This window comes from Pseudophryne corroboree, chromosome 1, assembly GCF_028390025.1.
Source record: "Pseudophryne corroboree isolate aPseCor3 chromosome 1, aPseCor3.hap2, whole genome shotgun sequence".
Taxonomy (NCBI): Eukaryota; Metazoa; Chordata; class Amphibia; order Anura; family Myobatrachidae; genus Pseudophryne; species Pseudophryne corroboree.
In genome coordinates this window covers 569,934,140-569,957,360 of record NC_086444.1, presented here as the reverse complement: position 1 = coordinate 569,957,360, position 23,221 = coordinate 569,934,140, and the positions used below count along the sequence as shown (strand labels likewise).

Below are 23,221 nucleotides of genomic sequence, written 5' to 3'. Positions count from 1 at the left end.
AGAGCCGGCCCTAACCAATATGATGCCCTAGGCAAGATTTTGGCTGGTGCCCCCTAGCACCACAGCTGGTTCCGCCTCTGACCCTGCACCTCTTTCCCAGCACCATCAACCCTCACCCATAGCAGTCCTTATTGTGGTGTTTGTACCCCCTATAGTTTAAATAGGAACAGTTCGTACATTTGGCGCACAGCCCAAAAAGGGGTGTGTTTTTGCTGGCAAGGGGCATGGCCACACAATAACCCCAATTCCAATTACGCCACATAGTTGTGCAACTTTATTCACAATTGATCATGCGATAGTGTCCATAATTCATATTACATCACACAGTAGTACCACTTTTCCTTATAAACATTACTCCTCACAGTACAGCCCCTTATTCACATTACATCACACTGAAATGCTCTTTATTCACATTACACCACACCCTATCGCTCTTTATTCACATTAGACGACACAGTAGTGCCCAGACTATATGTTACACCACACAGTAGAGCACCTTATACACATAATGCCACACATTTGTAATGCATTTATACACATAATACCACACAGTAGAGCACCTTATACACATAATGCCACACATTAGTAATGCATTTATACACATTCCACACAGTAATGCCCCTTACACATATAAGACACCTTATTAATGTCCTTATAAACAATGCCCACATTATGACAATATTAATGCCCTTTTACACATAATGTCCCTTACACATGTGCCGCACATTATTAATGCCCTTATACACATAATGACAAACATAGTGCCCCATACACATTTGCTGCACATTATTAGTGCCCCTATACACATAATAACACACATACAGTAGTACCCTGTTACACATATTTCACACATTATTAATGCCCTTATACACATAATGACACACACAGTGCCCCTTACACATATGTTGCACATTATTAATGCATTTTTACATGACACACATAATGCTCCTTACACAAATTCCAAACACTACTGCACAACCAACCCACTCACATGCACACAGCTCTCACAGTGCCACTAACACTGTGACCTCTGCCCCTGCTTGGATACAGATGTGTCCTCATAAATCTTGCCTCAATGCTAACGTCGGGTGACTTTTGTTTATGAAAGTGCATCTTATTTGCATTACTATGTGGCTAGGATGCACAAGCAGCTTCTGCTGATTAATATGATATGCAGCATGTCTATGAGACTGTGGCTGTATCTGTATATGAAATGCTACACACAGTATATAGGCATGCCGTATATCATTTTAATCAGCAGAAGCTGCTGATGCCCCTAGGCATATCAAATGCCCTAGGCAATTGCCTAGTTTGCCTATGCCTATGGCCGGCTCTGCACCTGAAACTGCCCTGACACTGCTCACCCTTCTTAAAACTGCCTTGACACTACTCACCAACAAAAACTGCCCTGACATTGTTCCATCCACCAAAAACTGCCACAAAACTGCCCCCTCAAACTACTGCTTCAACTCAGCTGCCCACTCCAAATTTTGCCCCAAGGATGCTCCCACTCCACATACTGCCTCAGTGCTGACCCCCCCCCCCACACACACACATATATATACAGTATATATAAAATAAAACCACAATCAGTATGCATTGGGAGGTCTCTGTATCGGGCTGTGCTCACTTGGATGACTTGGATGCTGTCTGTACTTTATGGTAGTCCGTGGGTTGATGTCTGTCCTATATTACTGGATGCTGTGTGTACTATATCATGGACACCAGTATGCAGTCTGTAATCTATGGCAGTCACTAAAATTATGTTTGTATTCTATGAAAGTCACTGGCATACTGTCTTTCCTGCATTGCGGTCATATGGATGCTTTCTTTATTGCATTGCGGTCACATGGACAATCTCTGTATTGTATTGAGGCTAGGTCTAAGGATTTGAGAACCCTGCCTAGGTGTCTATATAGATCCGCCTACAGTTTGTTTGGCCCCACCTATGTGAGGCCACTTTTAGAATTTTTTCCAAGGTCAAGTTCCCATTCCACCACTGCTTGTGACCCTTGTGACATAATGGGGCTATATGAATACATTTTTAAACCTATTTGCTTTCTATTTCTGTAAATAAGAAAAAAAACACCGTTATCTCCTTCATTCTGCATGTGCCAGTCTCTCCACTTGTTGCTGAGCACACTGTATCGCTAGCAGTCTGTAGTGAAGGGCTTTAAGCTCCCTGTTATAAAACCCCAGATACCTCATGGAAGCTGCTCAGAGTAGGGATAGCCATCAGTTTGATTACTACTGATGGTGATATGGCAAGTGGACATCGATGGTTGCCAAATATGCAATGGATGACCATTGATTGTTTCACCTACTGATGGTCATCCCTGTTGTTTGACTGACTGGCCTGTCAGCCAATCAGAAGCTGATGACATGGCTTCACAGGTGTCGGGGGCAAAGCCGAGCTTGTAAGAAAAAAAATTGGTTATGCTGTTCCATTGATGGAGAGAAACCATCTGGTTCTCCCACATCTATGGGAAAAGCATTCAATATCAGCCATAAACCATCTATGATTATGAATCGTCGATGGCCGATGGCCATTCCTAGCTCAGACTGGAATGGGACTCTTCCTTCTTCTCTGAATATGTTTTCTTTTAAATAATGGTAAATTGACATATATGTGAATAATGAATATATTGTACAAATTGATATTATGCTGTTTTAATAAAGTAAAATAAAATAAAATGAAATTAAACAAAAAACACATTTTCACAGTAATGGAAATTAATCTTTCATCTAAAAAATAGTACAATCTATTTGATCATTTTTGTAATTCCTAAAAACTGCCAAAATAACAATGAACAGTGTTTACTCATTTTAACTAATGAAGAAAACTTCTATAAATATATATGGTCTATTTGTAGTGACCTCACAACAATTGGGGTAATTCAGATCTGATCGCAGCAGCAAATGTGTTAGCAGTTGGGCAAAACCATGTGCAGAGAGAGTTAGATTTGGGTGGGTTATATTGTTTCTGTGCAGGGTAAATACTGGCTGCTTTATTTTTACACTGCAATTTAGATTTCAGTTTGAACACACCACACCCAAATCTAACTCTCTCTGCACATGTTATATCTGCCCCACCTGCAGTGCACATGGTTTTGCCAAACTGCTAACAAATTTGCTGCTGTGCTCAGATCTGAATTAGGCCCAATGTGTGGATTTGACCAGTATATTTAAATCATTTTGTAGAACCCTATACAAGTTAAAACCAATGTACGAGCATTTGCCACTGAATTTCAGGAATAATGAGCAACTTAGAACATGCTTTGCCTAATGGTAAATCCACTACAAACAAAAATAATAGTGGGCAGTGACGATTGGCAGTGATGATAGATGGAGTTATTTATTTAAATGCATTTTAGTGAAAACCTGGATTTAGAGCTTGGTTATTTCATATTTTATAGTAAATGTAATTCTAATAGATATTTTTTTGTTTGGGTCATATTTTAACACATATCTGTATTCCACTCATTTAACTAGGGAACTGATCAGGGCCGAATCATAGAGGTGATTTATTCATGCACAAAAAGCACTAGTAAACACATGTGAGCATGTGTTTTTAAATGTGCTTTCCATACTTTGCATTTTTAATAATGCATTCTACTGTGCTGCTTGAGCTTGTTATCGCATGAGAAATTGTTAGAAAGCAATTTTAGGAACAAGCAACCTACAAGCGTTAGCGATTGATAAATGCATTAACAGCTGATATACTGTATGTGAACAAGTTCTCAATTAAATTGTTTCACATTTTCTTTATTTAATGCATGAAAGTTTAATTCCCATGACATTTGAACATTTTGCAAAGAATGCACATAAGCAGAAGATACAGAAAGGAAAAAGGGACGGAGCAGTAAGAATCTAATGCCCTCCAATAGATGCTTAAGTCACTTGACTTGCTCATGACGTGGATAGAACTACATCCTTCCTGCGGGCCTAATATTCTTCTTCAGAAAACTGTTGTGAATAATCATGTGATCATAAAAGAGAGGTCACATGATTCCAAAATCCTTTATAGCTTTTGGTATTATTAGTACAGTATACTGTACATGCCCAGAATTGTACCTAATATATAGATTATATAAAGGACATCCCTATTCAGGGGATAATAGAGAAATCGAGCAAGTTGTCATAAATAAAATCAATATTTGAGTATTGTCTATTTTTGGTTGCAAATTGCTACTGTTGTCAGTGAACCTACAGTATGTGCGTACAGTAGAATTTGCACAGAATTTTCCAAATTCTGCCCTGTGATTTTACCATTACTGTTTTTGTCAGAGCAGCTGCAAGACAACAGCAGGCTTTCTTTCACGAAAGGACAGGTTGAGATTTTACCAGAAGACATTAACAACTGCATGAGATAAGTAACTAATTATCATTATTTCAGTTTTTATTTTCATTTTGTCAGCCATCCATTATTCACATATTAAAGAGACAGGCTAAGGAAATGTGAAGACGGGTGTTAACTGCTCAATGATCTGATTTTTTTCCCCCCAACACTGACCAGTACATTAAAAGGGAACTGGATATTATTCTTCCAAATCTAACTAATTTCATTTGCATCTCTTTTTCTCTGGTCACTATTTATTGCATTTTTGCTCCGTACAGTGTATAGCGTTGACGTTCTTAAGACAATTATAGTACATATGTGATGAACCATGAGCATACTGTATTTGTTGTGTGACATGATGAAAATTGAATAAATTGTTGCTTCTATAATAAAGTAATGCACAAAAGATGCTGTGGGCAATATTTCTAAATATGTATTGGTAAAATGTATACAATAAAGCACACAAACTATAAAGAAATTTACAATGAAAAACACACCTTTCAGATCCTGAAATATAAAGTGTTTATATGCTGCTGTCTCTATTTACAGTCAGTATGACAATGAGCACAGTGGGGTCGGTGTATGATTCTTCAGAGTAGTCACTTCCCCCTCATCACCCTTCTGTGTGCATGTGTACGTTACCACCATACTGTATGTCAAACAAAATCATATTAAACATGGCGTTTTCTTATCACCAATGGGCAACCAGCCATTCCCATATTCAGTCCACAATTCTGCCTACCAGGCCAGGTTTAACCACTTGCCTGGCATGGTCGCATCAGATACGACCATGCCTGCAAGTGTTTTATCTGGCCTGGTCGCACAGAATGCGACCAGTCAGATAAACTGTGTTAGCAGCGGCAGGGTAGGGTAACTTCCCTTCGCTGCTGCTGTCAGAGGACCGGAAGGTCCATATGCCTCCCTGCACTCTCCCCCTACTGATTGCCGTGCTACCATTCACTGCTGATCGGTCAGCATGGCAGGATCCCCCCCTCCAGTGGCTGCAGATAATAGCAGCCGCTGGGGAGTGTAAATTAATCCCCCCAAGCCCCGCCCCGACCTCCCCCCCTGTATACCTGGAGCTATCCCGGCTTTCAAAATGAAAGCCGTGATGGTCGCAATGTTTCGATGGTCGCAATTTCCCCCGATCGATGTTTCAATATTTGAAGGAAAAAATGTAAAAAAAATTAATATATTTTTTATTTTATTTTTTAACTAAAATCATCATGTTCTTCACCTAATTCACTCATAACAAAACCCGATAATTTTGAAGTGGTTTTTTGAGGAAAAAAGTCAGTTAAGTGGTTAAAGAATATCCATGATTAAATGTCTTAACTGTTATGCGGACATGTTGCCCTAAACGTAGGGCACTCAGTGATATAAAGTATAAAGAGGATTTCTAAAATAATGTATTGGCAGTGGCGTAACTTCATCATAGTCTGTGAGCTGGAGCCCGGCGCAACTGACTTCATTGTCTCTGACAGTTCAGCCACTGTGTGGAGGTGAAAACAAGCAAATAATGTAAGCTGTGACTGATACAAATGAGGTTTGTGTAATGATATTACACTGGATTCACAACTGATATATACATCAGTTTAATGTAATACAGTACAAAATAACAAGGACAAATTCTATCCATGGGAAATATACTTTGTACTCATAGGGTGACACTATTAATACTTTTAAAATTCATTTGTGAGATAAAATGTCCACTCTAGGTATTGAGCTTACTTGGTGTAAGATATAATAGGCAAAATAATGTAATCTTAAGGTTCCCTGCAACATGGATTCATAGTATGGGATGCAATCAATCTGCTGGCTGTCAGGATCCCGGCAGTCAGGATAACGGTGGTAAGGACACCGATGCAGGAATCCCGACAGCTGACAATGCTGAGAGACAGAATCCCAGCACACAGGGACTATTCCCACTCGTGGGTGTCCACAACACCCATAGCGCTTGCCCAGCTGTCCTGGGGTCCTGGGTTCGGTCATATGGACTGGGGAGCTGATTGGAAGAAGGCTGCTGGGAGAAGATTGGAATGCTGGGAAGAAGAAATCTGGAGATCATGGTGTGTGCTGGCTGAGGAGGAGCTGTATGTTAGAGAGAGAGAGAGCAGAAGGATGCTGGGTTGTGACAGCAGCACTGCTGGAGAGATCAGTGGAGTGTCACCGGGGAATGTTGTAGGAGAGCAGGTGTTGGGACTCCACAGGCAGGGAACTAGACACCACCAGGCCTGGTGATAGTCACGGATGTCACGGCCATATTTAAATGGAGAGTGAGGAGCCAATATAGCAGGAACAGCCAGCTCGAAATATCGTTTCATGGGTCTGAGTGAGTACTGTTTGGCACTGACAGCCAGCCGCAGATCAGTGTACTGTTCAGCCTCCACAACCTGTGTTATAAGCTAGGTAGTAACTGAGAAGGGTGCAGTAAGCAGCATCATTTTGTACCAGCTAGTCCTTATGATAGAAGAGCTAAACCCAGGACTGAGTTTATTTCAAGTTCAAGGGAAATGTTTGTAGTTTTGATGTAAGGAAAAGAGACATATCTGTGCTAAAAGACTGAGTTTGTGCAACGCAGATAGATAATTACTGCTGAAGGACTGAGCTAATTATACAAGTGTTGATTCAACTGAGTTTGTTCCATACCCAAAGCCCCTTGAAATAAGTGTCATTGATAAAAGACATTTGCCATTCCTACGCTAGTTACATCTTCTTTGAGATAATTAACTGTGCATAATTGACATTTTGACCCCAGGATCACCCCTCAGTAACTGTGTGCCCATTTCCATCTCATTGACATACTGTGGCACAGCAAGTTGTAACAAGAGCTCCAACAATAATTGCCTGTGAAGATAAGTGTTGCCTTGGCTAGGGAAAGTTAGAAGGCAGGAGCTAATATTACTGAAATGTATTGCCTTTATTCTTTTTGTGATAACATTGGGGGTCATTCCGAGTTGTTCGCTCGTTATTTTTTCTCGCAACGGAGCAATTAGTCGCTAATGCGCATGCGCAATGTCCGCAGTGCGACAGCGCCAAGTAAATTTGCTATGCAGTTAGGTATTTTACTCACGGCATTACGAGGTTTTTTCTTCGTTCTGCTGATCGGAGTGTGATTGACAGGAAGTGGGTGTTTCTGGGCGGAAACTGGCCGTTTTATGGGAGTGTGTGAAAAAACGCTACAGTTTCTGGGAAAAACGCGGGAGTGGCTGGAGAAACGGAGGAGTGTCTGGGCGAACGCTGGGTGTGTTTGTGACGTCAAACCAGGAACGACAAGCACTGAACTGATCGCAGATGCCGAGTAAGTCTGGAGCTACTCAGAAACTGCTAAGAAGTGTCTATTCGCAATTCTGCTAATCTTTCGTTCGCAATTTTGATAAGCTAAGATTCACTCCCAGTAGGCGGCGGCTTAGCGTGTGCAAAGCTGCTAAAAGCAGCTTGCGAGCGAACAACTCGGAATGACCCCCCTTGTACAATGTAATGCACAGCGTCTTGATTTTACTAATTCCAATGATTTTACGTTACGATTTGTGATTTAAATTGCTTCTCATCTTGATTCTAATAATTTTTCCTTGTGATTTTAATAATTTTTCTTTTGCAAATTGAATGACTTTTTGTAGAGTAACTGTAAAGAAATTTGCATAATCCTAATTTTCTTGTATGAAAGTCTTCTTTTTATAATTCATCGCCCAGGTAATTTTCCTAAATCCAGAGTTCATTGCAGATTAATAAAAAGACTTCCTGTTGGAATTGCCAACTCACTTCTGATTTATATCAATCTCTCCTACCTTTCTGAGCATGGAACTATGAGACAAGGTGTGGGGAACAACACTTAAAGGGGAAAGGTCAGTCACATAGCCACCAAACATCTGTGATACCTCTCTCAACCACCTAGACATACCCTGCCAACCCCCAGTGGTGTTACATGTGTGCATTGCGTGTGTGATTATTCACGCCCACATACGACACAGCTGTGGGAGCAAGCACTGTTATTGTGGCAAACTAGCCATGAATATTAGCTGTGCCAGCATGAATGAGTGTAAACACATCTGTATATTAGGCTGTGTGTCACACTTAGGACTAAATTTATAGACAATAGCGACGTATGCTTTTAAGAAATCTCTACTTTTCACATCATAATGTTTTTCAATTGCTGCGCTATTTATATATTTTACGGTTCCGGGACAGACCAAGTGGTAACGGTTTGTCCCAGCGAACACTTGCAAGCAAGGCAAGATGTCTTTCACAATAGCTAAAGGGATCATTAACATTAATATGCATGTGTGATTCCATGCATGTGCAGTGGCGATGTGTGACTCTGTTGTATCTATGTTCCCTTCGTGATCAGGACCAGGAAGTGACAACACGAGAGGGCAGTAGATTACTTCCGCCCTTACAGCACCTAAATGTTTTCTCCGTTCTCCGTTCGTTTGAGGTTATTTTGTTTTTTCTATGCACCATTGGACCCTCACGGGCTCGCTTCGCTCGCCACGCTTCGGGCTCGGTGTCTCGCTCCGCTTCGCTTGCCACAGGTTACTATTCCAAATAGTTTGTAACATGAACTGAGGGGCTTATGAGAAATTCCTCTCCACGAAGGGAAACTAGACGCTACCATGTGACTCACCTCTCATAACGTCAGATGCCGATACGAGAGGGAAGAGTCAACACACGCTGAGCACACACTGCTCTCTCCTACCTATAACACCATCATGATATGGCCTTATTTTTGGGAGATCGTTTTGCAAAAGAGATTTGCTCTTCTCTGTAAATAGTGTTATTGATCAGCCCCCATTGTGACTTATGGGAGCTGCATTAGTAGGCAAAGTGCTATGCAAACTGCAGTTTGCAGTTTCCCATTTTATACTGTAGGTAGGAAAAAGAGAAACAATGCCTGTTCTCCAGCTAAAATGCTAGAGAAAAGACGTTTTTAGGTTTACTAAATAGCGCCCTTATTCTTTTAATAAATTTGACTATTTATTCACAGTGTTTATTAGGACAACCCAGAGTGTATATTTATTACTATATTATTACAGCAGTACTGCATTTGTTTTGGTAACTACTGTACAGTAGGTTGTCATTCAAATATTACTTTATATAAAAGATTATCAAGTATACATTCGGCAGTTTAGGTCATTCTCTAACATACAATCATTTTAAATCTATCAGTTGGTTACAGCGCTCTTATTCTTCAGAATGCTGACTACTTTTATCGACTAACCTACACCATCAGTAGGCTACATTGGGTTACTGCGCTTCATTAATGATAGTATTTGTAGATTTATCCACAACATTTGAACACGTTACTTTTAATGATATCCTATTGGAATAATGCAAGTTGCATCTTTGATTATAAAATATACAGTTGTCATTCTATGAAAACTGAGTCTAGAAAACATTCATGAAAACTAGGACTGGAACACGTTCCATTGAACATTTTTTATCTCCACATGAGGAATTAATATATTATCAACAATGTTTGGGAAATGTTATGCTGGAGCAGCTGTAATCACCAAGGCCAGACATTCCTTCGCGCATTTTGTCTCACTTTCACCATTGTCTGCCCCTTCTAAGCTTGCAGGTGTAAAAACATTAATCAATTATGACATAATAGTAAGCCATTTATTAAGGCTTGTAATGTAATTAATATCATTTGATTAAACTAGGTTGGCATTTAAGTAATAGTTATCTCCTCCCATTTACTGGGATAGAAACATTTGACAATATAAATCAGTAGCACTGTGCAGTGAATATAATCCTCAAGGTTTCATTTCATTTAGAAAAAAACAAAACAATCCTGAATGCAATTTATCATTCAGAAGCTGTACTCTTCCTTCCAGTTCTTAAAACTCTTGAGGACCTGAGAGTGATAAACAAAAAGCCTCATATTGGGCTCTTGGAAATACGACAGTGGAATTATTTGCTGCCTCTGCATCTGGTTGAAAGAATTTGTACAATTCATTCAGAATTTGTATCACAAAAACATTCTCTAGTTGCAGCCTGGCCTTGACTGCAGAAGCAATCTGTTCTCATTATGAATAGCAAATAAATTGCCATCATGCACAGATTAACCCTTTTGCTAAACAGATTAGATTGAACAAAAAGGACAATATAATAAACTAATAAAACAAAACAATGAATGTTCTAAAGAGTTTAAGAACAAAGCCAATTTGCAGTTTATCTGAGCACCGCAGTTGCAGAGTAATATTAAATTGTCATGTTTTCTATGGGGCAGTCCTGATTTCAGCAATATATTAATACAGCCATTACCAGAAGAATAAATTTAGTATCTATATTTAAATAACATTAAAATATTGTATTACTGTATGATAAATATTCTAAATGAAAGACAAGCAAGATGACTGACTGACTGACTGACTGACTGACTGACCATAAATAAAATGAGTACAATACTTGTGATGGTAGGCTATTTCTAACCTATGTTAAACGCATGCCAAATGTAAAGAAACAAATTAACCCTAATATACCTAATTGGCATAAACGTACACACAAAATGATTTGTGAGAACATACAGTAGTGGAACTGTTATTTTTGTTTTGTCTAGTGGTACATACTTTATTGTCCAAACATAAATAATTGACATAACAATGTGTAGTGCTGGCTTCTTACCCATAGAAATGAGCTAATTGGGAAGTATTTCTGATATGCCTGTTACCATTGCATTATGAAATGCACCAAAAATAAAAGCCACTTAATAATATAGAACAAAAAAAACAACTTTTTCTTTAGTCATGACTGAATTATGAGCTGTAAAACAAGACCAAAAAGTGTCAAAACGTAAATATCTCTCATTTAAATGTACTTAGCCTTCACCACCTGGTATTATTACCAACGATCTATAAAACATACGCTCTATTAAACAGCAATCTATGAAACAAAAAAAAATAGTGGTTTCTGAAACTCTGAACTCTATCTAGTTAATAGTTTTTATATATGTACATGTATATACTCAATGCTTAAAAAACACAGAACATACTTCATTCATTCTGTGTAAGGACTGGATGGCTGGGTACGGTTAGGTCCATCTCATGTAAAGTATTTTTTTTATTAACATTAATGTCTTCTACATTATTTGGAAACAAAATTGACTGTGATAGAGAATAAATAGATTTTTAGCATCTTTGAAAATTCTATGTATTTATTGCTTAATCCTTACTGAGTAACTTTAAGATAAGTTACCATCGTACAGTACAAGATACAGCATGCAGCTGGTACTTAGCACGTCACCTCACCCCCACAAAAGCTTCATTGTTGACAAAACAGTGACTGTACAAGTGTGTGCAAACCTCACCTTCACTGACATATATAATGTGTGCTTAACCCTTACTATAGTGTTCTTCCAGACCACTTGCTAGATTGCTAATACTTCAATATCCAGGTAACATAAGCATATGTATACATTTCATACTTTATGTCAACATTCTTTCCTTCATAATGCATACCAGCTTTCTCTGGTCACTCTGTCTCTTGAGGACTAACTTGGAAGGTTAATAAAAATAATAAAAAATCAAGGTGAAAAAAAAAAAAAGATCATTCACTAGGAAAGATCAAATAAGAAAACTATAGGGACATCACCAGGTCACGGAGCGGAGAACTCTGCAGACCTGTTCTTCATTAACTAGTCTGTCTGGGGATGCTACATTGTACCTATCCATAGCCTTATTGAACTGCATAACTCTCCTCTGTTCAAGTGTTCCAGGCTCTAGAGCATTGTACCCTGCTGCTGACAAGTTACAGAGGGACCAAGGCAGAAACATGAAAGTACTTTTTCTTTCTTGTCTTAACCAGGTTTTTTTTTTTCTTAAAAAGAGGACACAGTATTGGCTTGTGACATAGCAAGATGAAATGAGAGGTCCGGGATGGACTTGGAGCAGAGCAGATAAAAGTAATCAAATGACACTCCTGGAATGCAAATTGGCGTTCTTCACTACAGCAATTGCACAACCAAGAAATATCTCTGACAGCACACAGGATTAGGACACAATGTTATGTAAAGCACAGACACAGTGATCTAACACACTAAAACAGGCTATAATAGTTAAAATGCAGCACTATATTTTAAAACCTTGACAACAGCAGAATTTTTTTTTTCATTTTTTTTTTAATAAAATATCTGCGGTATCTAAAAGTTATTAAAACTATGTAAATTAAATCAAACTCAAATATTTTCTGTTTCATTTCTACAGTTATAGTTTTTTTTTTACATTATTGCATTTTAATCCCAAATTTGCAGAGGCCAATTGTAAATAAGGCAACAGCGCTAGAATACATATTCAGTACGGATGGTGTAATGGTTAGCATTACTGCCCCACAGCACTGAGGACATGGGTTCCATTCCCACCATGGCCCTAACTGTGTGGAGTTTGTATATTCTCCCTGTACTTGCATGGGTTTCCTCCGGGTGCTTCGGTTTCCCCAATACAAAAATATAATTGTAGGTTAATTGGCTTCTGACAAAATTAACCCTAGTGTGAATGTGTGTGCGTAAAAAGGTGCTAGGGAATATAGATTGTAAGCTCCACTGGGGCAGAGACTGATGTGAAACGCCAAATATTCTCTGTACAGCGCTGCGGAATATGTGTGCGCTATATAAAAAACTGGTAATAATAATAAATAAAATATATGTAAGCTATGATGAACCAGTTCAATATGAAGAATACTTTTCCTTCCTGGGCAGATAAGTCTCAATGTATATTAAAATGTATTTATTTTTTTACAGGAATTGTTATATTTTGATATATGAGCTACATAGGTCGGAAAAATAATTTTAAAAGCGTTTACAAATTTTTTTTTTTAAAGTGCAGCAGGTTTTTTTTTTTTTAAAGTGTTGCTTCTTTTCATGGTATTTGCTAATTTTCATGGTATTTACAATAAAGCTAGCAAAATCAAAAACTGTATTTACAATTTCACATTTAATCCTAATTTTCATCTAAAATGTATTTGCATCCATACATGCCCAACATACACGCACACACGCGCACACACACACACGTTTTCTGTCTATAACACTGTTTCATTATTCTTCAGCTTTTTCCTTGCAGTGGACATAACTGCTAACATAACTAATGTTTTCTAGTTAAATTAAACATCCACCTCTGATATAACATTCCTTAACTAAATAAAGAATGGGCCCTGGCATTGACTTTTTGAGCTATGTAAACTTTGAAAAACACTACCAAGCGCTGTAGCTACAAAGCTTCTAACAGAACGTGTGACAGAGTTTATGTTCTTTGTGACACAGATATGTGTAAAACCTGTAGCATTTACAGGCAGTTATTTAGGAATGCTGTAGGTCTCACTTTGGAGCTGTACTAAAAGAGTGCACTGGACTTCCTCCTGTTTCATATGGTTACGGTATATAGATTAAGTATCCATGTTCAGAAGCTTAGAATTGAAATCTAAATTTCTTTATTTCATTTTTTAGTATACTAAAACACAAAATAGCTCATTACAGTACAAACATAACCTAAGTAGCGTAGTATAAAACAAACAAAAGCTAAACATCCTTGAAGTAAAAATACACATATAACATTTTTCAACATTAATCATGCATAAGAAAAAAAAAAAGGTGAAAATTTGTACATGTGACCTACTCAGTGGCATTCTCTTAAATACATTTATGCCTTTCCGAGTCTATAAAAGTACAGTACAGTTTAGAAAAGTACAACGTCTTTCTACATACAGTACTACAGATTTAAAGTAAATATTGCTAAGACTCCCTTTTTCTTTTCGGTAGGAATTATTTGAAACTTTCTACCATACATTTTCCTGTCATTTTGTCCCACTGGAGCAGATTATTCTATGATGCCTATTGTCCATCAAGTTTTACAACAGCTTAATTGTGGGGTTAAATGCAAGTGGTCATAAATCTCATGCTGCTTTCAGAACCACTTTAATTTCTGTCAGCATCGCTGCCACCACTGTGTTTGGGCTGTGTCACAGATCTTTCTCTCTTTCTATGTTCTGTTGCTACCATTTTTGACAGGCCTATCTCCCACCCTCCACCGGAGCCTTTGATCAATGGAACAAGGCATGTCACATTAAGGAGTGCAGAGAGGCACACACACAAAAAAAATCTGAGCCTTTATATCTGGCCTTTGCCACTTAGAAGAGGTGAGAGGAGCACCCATCCTCCATCTCAGCTCCTTGCTGCATTCTACATGCAGAAGCAAGGAAAGGGGGATGATCTGGTAAACAGGGCACCAAAATCTGCCTTAACGTTGTCTGTGATAATCACTGGGGCAGTAGGGTGGTGATTTCCTCAAATGCAATTGATACATAAACACCTAAATAAGCCAGCCCTGCCAGAGACGGTTAACTTCACTTCCTAAAATGTGCTGCCACTTGCCGGCTTGTGTATGAAACTTTAGGAGCAGGAAAGTGAGGCTGGAGCATATCGTTGCAATTGACCAGCAAATGTATGGAAAATATTGAGCCATATGTTTACAATTATTTCTCAGATGTAAGCGGAAACAATTTTAACGTTTATATGTATCACATTCATGTAAGTACATCGTTTTCTGGTATAAAAAGTATAGATTGTGATATGTGTGTATTTCACATCCTACAGTCTTTCCTGAAGTAGCAAAAAAAGTTACGAGCAATTCTTTCATGAGTTTCAAAGCTGCCTGTACATACTGTATTTGTATAGTGCCGCAGGCAGCATCATTATTATCAGCCACCTCTTACGTACTACTGTATATATGATATAAACACTACAACGCTCACAATAAATAAATGCATACCAATGATATATTTGAATTTACCCATGTGATTGCATCCTGTATCCAATGCAGATACCATTAGTGATATATAGAAAAAAGTGCATTCATTAACTATATGAATATTCCCAGAAAATGCCCATGCAGGAATTGTACGCACAATACATGTGTATATAGTGCAGACAGTGAGGCAAATCAATAATGCATTCCCCATGTTAACGTGAGGCAGTTGCTTACCATGACTGCATGCTTCTTCTGACTTTCACAAAACTCCTGTGTTTGGTTTCTTCTCAGTAACTGGGGCAGGAAGAGTTTGTCAGTGTCTATCCCAACTTTTCTCCTGTCAGTAAACTCTCAGATCCTCTTTTTCTTCCTGGGCAGACTTGTCACTTATCTTCAGGTATTTTGTTCATTATTTTGTTCATTCAGCAGCTATTTTAAAGCCAAATATATCGGTGAAGGAGGCAGGATTTACTTCTGCCAAAAAAAAAAAAGTTGAGGAAAAGTTGAAGACATCCAACTGCATCAGGGCAGAGGGAGAGAGAGAGAAAGAGGGAGAGAGAGGGGAGTATGAAGTAAAGGATGGGAGGGAAGCACAGTAATCCCCTCTGCTTGTATATTTACTCTACCTAGTGTGACTTAAAAAGGATCTGAAGCAGATCAGCTCTAGTCACATTTCTGTCCCTTCCTTTTGCTGGAACAGTTTATGCTGTGTAAAAGACACGCATTATCTTATTTTACGATTCAGCAGTGGAGTTCCTCAGTATGCTTTTCTACCCTTCCAAATATTAAGATTGGTCAAGATTGCTTAGTTATGAATTGGGGGGGGGGGGGGGGGGGGAGGTGACACATAGGGACAGTAGTGAAAAGTCTTTGCTTAGACTGCCCTTTCTGCTATGGGTGTCTTCCTTATCAGCACAGCTAGTTCAGACACTGCTCCAAGAACAAGGCAGTGGGAGGGAAATAAACTGTGGATTACTGACAGTACAAAGAAAGAAATGCTCAGCGTTCAAGACTTGGCTACCTCAGATAAAGTTTTGCCCTAGACTAGTTATGCTGTTCGTGGCTTCTCAGCTCCTGTCTCTGTGCATGAATGTGGATTTGGAAGAATGTGCCTTTCTATTTTTTTTTCTTTTTTATACTTTTCCTTTCCTCCTCCTCAGCCGTCACGGTGTAAGTTTGCAGGGTAAAGAGTCACATCTGTGTGTGACACTGAGCCAATCCAACTAACCCTGCCCTGGAGACACAAGAAAAATACTAAGCAGCCCGCATCACAATCTCGTATAACATATACACCCTAATCACATGTATTTGCAACGTACATGTAAACATTAACAAACACACCCTGAACCGACACCACAATGAGATAAAAGCAATTATATTTAATGAAATAATGATCTAATGGGAGAACATAACGTGTGCAGACAGCAGCCGCACTGAGCTGACTTATCACAGCAGCTAGTCCCCATACCACTATCCCAGCATATGTATCAGAGCAGAGAGTTTAAGGTTGCCTTGAAGAGTTCAGCAAAATTTTGGTGAGATTTTGCACCAATCAGATCTTTTTGAAAAATTATACAATTTTTGAGTTCTACTTTTGCTTTGCCATTCAGCACTGCAATTGTAACTTTAATTTCAGAGATTTTTATTCTTTGAATAAACCTGGAACAAGCATACAGTATATGCTCATCACACCATTATATTTCAGTTAAATGTACTGCTTTCCCAGATACAGAGGGAAACATTTATACAGGGTTGGCTGGGCTGACTTGATGTCCCCTTCTGTATTTGGAAAGGCAGTGGGGAGGCAATCACATTGCCAGCAGTCGGGATTCCGGCGGTCAGGATACCGATGCCAGTTCCCGACACCCGGTGAAATGCCGGTGCTCAGAATCCCGACCACCGCCTGGATCCCCCACTTGGGTGGTGTTCCACACCACCGCCCGTGCGGGAATAGATTAGTGTGGTGATCAAAGGTCACCACCGGGCCTGAAGCACGGCGATCACAGCGAGCCATCGAGGGGACACGTCACGCTTGCCGCCGGTATTCCGGCAGCCGGAATATCATACCGATTCCGGTCAGTACATTTAACTGCAATGTAAGTGCTCACCGCAGGGAACCCGACAGCCGCGATATCATTCTGATTCCAGTCAGTACATTTAATTGCAATGTAATTGTGTGCGAGCATACTTGCTGCTAGTGTAGGGACTTGCAGAAAATTGGGCTCCTTTGACATGGGCTGCAAGCTTGAATCTTTTGATCAAAATATTACAAAACCCCCTCTATTTTGTTTGCTACTTACACACAGATTTGCAGTATATTATTGTTAGTGCTGATGGCAAATGTCTTTCTGTTTTATATACATATATGGAATTAATATTGCCACGCAGCTGGTACTATGTATAATATGGGTAAATCGAAGCGTGGGCATATTTCATTTCTGTTATGAATCTAAATATTTTGCCTAGTGCTATCATGGCAGCTTTCAGTTAAGGCTATAAAAGGCCTAGTTGGGTGTGGCTCACAAGCCATCTGCAGCGTACGGCCGCTGCAGTCCTTCTGGCACCCGCTCCTCAGCACTATGGAATCGACGTCATGGCGTCTCTCCCATAGCGCACACTGCCAGCTGGGAGCCGGAAGTCGGAAACCGGAGCTCAATAGTGAGCTCCTGCCGCCGGCTTCCGCTGTGGAGAGAGAGCCGGGCGCCTGCTGGTAATATAATCTCAGCGGGCGCCCAGCATCACCCTGCGGCGCCGGGCACACATCGGGTTAGGTGAGCTGCAGGAGGCGGAAGTGCATTCCGTCTCCAAGTGGAACTGACGGAACGCAGTTCCGCCCCGAATCCGGCTCACTTTAACCCCTGGTCAAAAGATCGTCAGGGTCGACACGGAAATGGTCTGGACCCCTTGATTAATATAGATAATAAATACTGCTAGTGCATGAATGATAATATACCAGATTTATAACAGCAACGCACTGTGGAAAATACACCATATTCCTGTGCAGTGTATGCATAATGTACAATTCAAGGGCACAGTCTGGAACCTGATCCTGTGCCCTATTCATAATATTTAACTATAGACTACACCTCCAAGGTTGGGTTGGGGTTGTGATACCGGCGTCCTGGCCGCAGAATCCTGGCTGGGGGGGGGGTTTGGGGGTGCGCTCACCATAGATTCTATTGCCACTCTATGGGTGTCTTGGACACCCACGAGGGGCAATTGTCCCTGCTAGTCGACATGCTGACTGTTGGGTTTTCAAGTGGGCGGGATGTATGGGTTGGTATTGTGACCGCCGGTCTCCTTGCCACCGGTCACATAACTACATCTCCCAATAACCTCGTTTGGCATTCCATTATTCTGTTTTCAAATGCTGGTATTATATAAATTATTAGATTATAGTCTTCTTGTTCTAAACTAGCTGGAGGGAGACAATGGGCTATACTTAGAATTTTTTTATGTATTAGATATTTTGGATATTTTGGATCATACTTAGAGTTTAAATATCAGAGTAGACTTTAAGTATCAGGATTTTTCACTTGCAATAAGTAGCAGCATGTCTTTAAAAATGTATTAGTGGGGTACTGGGATCATTTTTTGGTCTGATAACCACAAGTTATATCAGGGGCGTTTTAAGAGAGGAGGGGACCCGCGTGCAACCTCCATCGTGGGCCCCCTCCTCTCCGGCAGCAGTAGACTCTGGCATAATGGCATGGCGGCCACGCCTTGCTCCCGGGGACACCTTCAGTGTGCATGCGCAAATCACTCAGAAATGGCTGCGGCGGCCATATTCTGAGTGATTTGTGCCTGCACAGCAGTGACACCGTCATGGGACTCCGGAGGGGTAAGTATAATGTTTGGGTGCAGTGTGTGCCCCCCTGGACCCAGGGGCCCGTGTGCACCGCACACAATGCACCCATTATAGAAACGACAATGAGTTATATACACATACATTTATTTGGACTGGAAACAAAATAGAATTGCAAAATTTCATATCTTACCTAAATACTTTCTTTTTTGTATATAACTAGCTGTAGTACCAGGTATTGCCCGGATAACTTTGAGAATTAAATTGAAAGGGGATTTTGTACGTGGATATCTGAGTAACATCAAGTAATATTCTGAACAAAAACAGTAGCAGTGAAGTTCATCATTTTTACTGTGAAGATTTTAATGAAGTTGAAAGGGCTATACCTAAACTGGCATTTGTCATTAGTGCATGCTTGAGTGTGAATCAGGGACGTGCAGTCAGGGGAGGCAGTGCCTCCCCTGTCATTAATTATTAAAATAATACAAAGAAGATACTTATGACACATATTCTGTCTGTGTCATAAGTATCTCCTTTATATTAATCTAATCATTATCACTGTGTAAATGGGGTTGGGAGGCACGGATCGTGGGGCCTCCCGTTGTCAATGGGAAAGGGGTCGGATCTGGGGGCGGGGGCCGGCGCGGGCAAGCCATGGGCAGTAAAAGCCCATTGAAAATAAATTGGAAAGCGGCACCATTAGAAGTGCTGCTTTCATACAGGGACGTGCTTTCAACCCATGAGGGAACACCCCTGTCAGTGAGGCCACAGTGATTGGCCAGCGGATCCGTCACTGTATCCGCTGTCATCACTGTGTGGGCGTGGCAGGGGTGCGGGCGTCGGCAGCGGGATGCAGCGGAGGTGCGGGCGGCGGTGGCGGCGGGACGCGGCGGAGGTGATAGTATTAGCGGTAGGCAGGGATCCGTGATCCCTGCATGCCATTGTGCAGAGTTTTGCAGCGGAGCGGTACCAGTTTCAAAAATAAGTTTTAAGATGGCCGCCGCAAGCTTATTATATAAGTCAGCGTGAGGCAGCGGCGTCGGTCCAACGGCGGAGTAGGAGCAGTGAAGAGCTCCTGAAGAAAGAAGATGCTGTGGACGTCCTGGATGGGCGGCAGCTATGCAAAAGAGCTTAACAGCCGCCGACCACCAGGTGAAGACGCCGGAAGCACTGGGAAGGCGGCAGCCATGAAAAATAGCTTAAAGGCCGCCGCTTCCCTGGTGAAGACACCGGAGGAAGATGCCGGAAGCCCTGGGAATGCGGCGGCCCCCTAGGTGAAGACGCTGGAAGCCCTGGGAAGGCAGCAGCCATGCAAAAGAGCTTAAAGGCCGCTGCCCCCAGGTGAAGACCCTGACTAAATAAACTTTTTTTTTAAAGACGTGTGGTGTTTTATTTTAATATTTTCTTTACAGGTGCCAGTGGTCCCTTTATGTCCAGCATGCTGGCACTTGTTGTTCTCCAAGTGCCAACATGCTGGGGCAGACTTGCTGGGAAAGAAAAAAAAAGGTGAAAAAAGAGTAACTGAGCGCTATGTTCATGTGTGCAATATGAAGGAAAAAAGGGAGGAAATATAGTAGAAGTGAAGAAAGAAGCTGGAGAGTGCAGTGGGTGCAGTAAAAAGAAATGAGAGAAAGGGTTAAGGATGGACACTAGAAATGGTTAAAAAAATAAATAAATAAAAACATGCGAAACACATGTATGACATAAAAAGACAATGGTCGAGTGACCCAATGTTTACAGTCCCTTCTGGGTGTTTTTTTGTGGAGCTGGTTGGAGAAACAAATAGTCCCGCTTCAAATGCTGTCCCTGGCTTACCCTAAAACAGGTCCCACTGTGTGCGCTATGTGCTCTGGTCGGAAGTTCGGGTCTTTTCCTTCCGGTGACGTCAGACACTGGCGGTGGCGGTGCTTTCTCCTTCTATTGTGTCTGCTCCAACATTGTATCCAACGCGTTATGAATCCTGTTGGATTCTTTCTCTGGGATGAAGTGTGATTGTCTGTTTAGCTTCTTTTATTGATAAAACTTGAATCGAAAAAACGGAAGTAGCCGGAACCAGAAGTGACGTTTCCGGCGGTGGCCGGAACCGGAAGTTCATTTCCGGCGGCAACCATATGCTAAAAAACTACTTCTAAGTTGTCCTTGTAGATGGGAAATAGAAAAAGGAAGAATAAGAAAGGAGGAAGTTTGAGTAATATATGTGGTGAGAAAAATAATGATAAATGAAAATATATTAAATGAATATAAAAATAAATAAATAAAAATAAAAATAAATTAAAAATAAATATATAAAAATAAAAATAAAAAATAGAAAATAGTAGAATAGTAATAGAGTAAATTATAAATAAAAATGAATGAAATGGTAATAGAATATACCTGTAGGCCACCTGTAAAGAACAACAGCAACATAAAATGAACCCCGCACCAGGGGTGCTGGTTGTTGCTTGGGAGGGGGAACCCCATTTTTATTGGTGGGGTGCCCCGCTTTCCGAGGGATTCCAGCCCCTGGGCTGACTGGCTTGGGGGACTGTTTAGTGTTATGGCAGGGGGGCCCCACACTGAGTGTCTCCCCTGCTATGGCATTATCCCCCCTGGCTGGTTCTGTCTGGTGCAGGCTTTAGTGATGTGTGGGGGACTAAAATATTTTTCCCCACTATGGGGGGGGGGTTAGCTGCCAGTGCCTCCCCAGCCACTGACCTCTCCGCACGTCACTGGTGTAAATGGCTACGCGACAGATCTTATTATGTGCTCTGTGCGGATGGGCTTGAGCTGCGCATGTGTTGGTATGCCAGTACCTCCAAAAATTATTGTGAACAGCGAGCCTGGATGGCAGAATACTGTTTACCTGCAGCTGCATAAATCTGTCAGAGAGAAGTGCCAAGGAGCTCATTGTACCAGGACTGTACATCTTCTAAGGATTTCCTTGTAATGCAGAGCCACTTTCAACTTATCTGCATTGTGAGGTCTTATGAATGGCAGTCTCGTTAATTTATGGCTGCAGACTAGTTATAATTAATAGCAATCAGTAGACTTGACATGTTTATTGCAGCAGGCCCCTGCACATTCTGACCAAAGATGCTGACATACTATCAGGTACAAACATTGTGGATTTTACTATGTGCAGCTACTCTATTCTTAAGTTCTGTGGTAAGCAATTTCAGACTTACTTACTGATGTGCAGCACATTGCCTGAAGCCTGTGTATTTGTTTTACATATATTTTTTTCTTGAGCTTAGTATCTCTCTGATACAAACTAACTGCACTACAGATCTCTCTATTATGTGCTGTGCGTAGAGGGTTCTGAGCCACACATGCACGTTGGAATTGGTATTCCAGCACCTAAAAAACAGTGGCTATGGTGGCGTGCCCCTTTTAGCGGCTCCAGGCTCTCATGTGTCCCCGGTATTTCATGCAATGGTGGCGGTGTGTCCCCTTTCAGTGGCAGCTCCAGTCTCACACGTGTCCCCAAGCCTTTCAACAGCGGCGGCAGGTCAGGCTCCCACGAATCCTCCTTCATGACGCCGGCAACAGGGAAGGCAGCTTGGACGATTCACTGGCTTCATGTAGAAGCTCTTCCTGTCAGCAGGGACTCCTGCCTCCTTTCAGTGTCGGCTCTGGCTCACTCCTCCGACTGCACACTCCTCTGGGGACTGAGCATACGCAGTAAAAGAAACAAGAGTCTGAACACTGTACAGCACAGGGGAAATATATTGCTTTCAGAAAAAGCTGTATCCACAAAAGAAGCAGTTTTTCAGAAGTGATAAAATTATAAAAGAAAAATGATGAATACCAAAAAAAAGTGAAGTACAGCATGAGAAATGAAAACTAAAAATTCTCATTTCACAATTTTTCATAATTAATATGCCCCAATGTCTGGTTGTGGAGGCAGACATCATGCACTGCTTCTGGGATTGCAACCACATCCAACAGTTCTGGAAGGAGTTGACACATTATAGCGCTGGACTGCATCCTGGGCGCTTTTTGGATATTTAGCAGACCAGCCTGATGTCTCCAAAGTGGACAAGTAGTTGCTCTTTCTCTTGGGTGCAGTGGGCAGGAGTGCTATTTTGCTACAATAGATTTATGCGCCTATTATGTAACCATAGCAATTTCTACAATGCTTTTCCTGTTCACCATGGACTAGCTTCAAGCCAATTAAAATAAAGAATCATTAACCCCTGTCTTATTCCAATGCTGGAGTAAATACATTCAGATATTACCTCTATCAACCAAACTGGCAGTTCAACACTGCCTTCAACACACATCACGATTCCTGGCAATTATTGTATGTTCAGAATCCTATTTCCCTTTATTTTTTTCTTTCTAACTCCTATTTCT

The 23,221-nt window shown here is 40.8% G+C and overlaps 1 protein-coding gene across 2 annotated transcripts in view; it reads right to left on the bottom strand.

The window, feature by feature from the left end:
- The window catches only part of BNC2 (basonuclin zinc finger protein 2), an 843,848-nt gene extending 828,053 nt beyond the window's left edge, over positions 1–15,795 (bottom strand). The window contains exon 1 of one of the 2 annotated variants that reach the window (XM_063914188.1): positions 15,316–15,795. In XM_063914188.1, the coding sequence (XP_063770258.1) occupies positions 15,316–15,318 (3 nt within the window). In that variant the 5' untranslated portion in view covers positions 15,319–15,795. The remainder of the gene's footprint in view (positions 1–15,315) is intronic. The other variant, XM_063914186.1, reaches the window with a different exon arrangement.
- Positions 15,796–23,221: the final 7,426 nt, after the last annotated feature.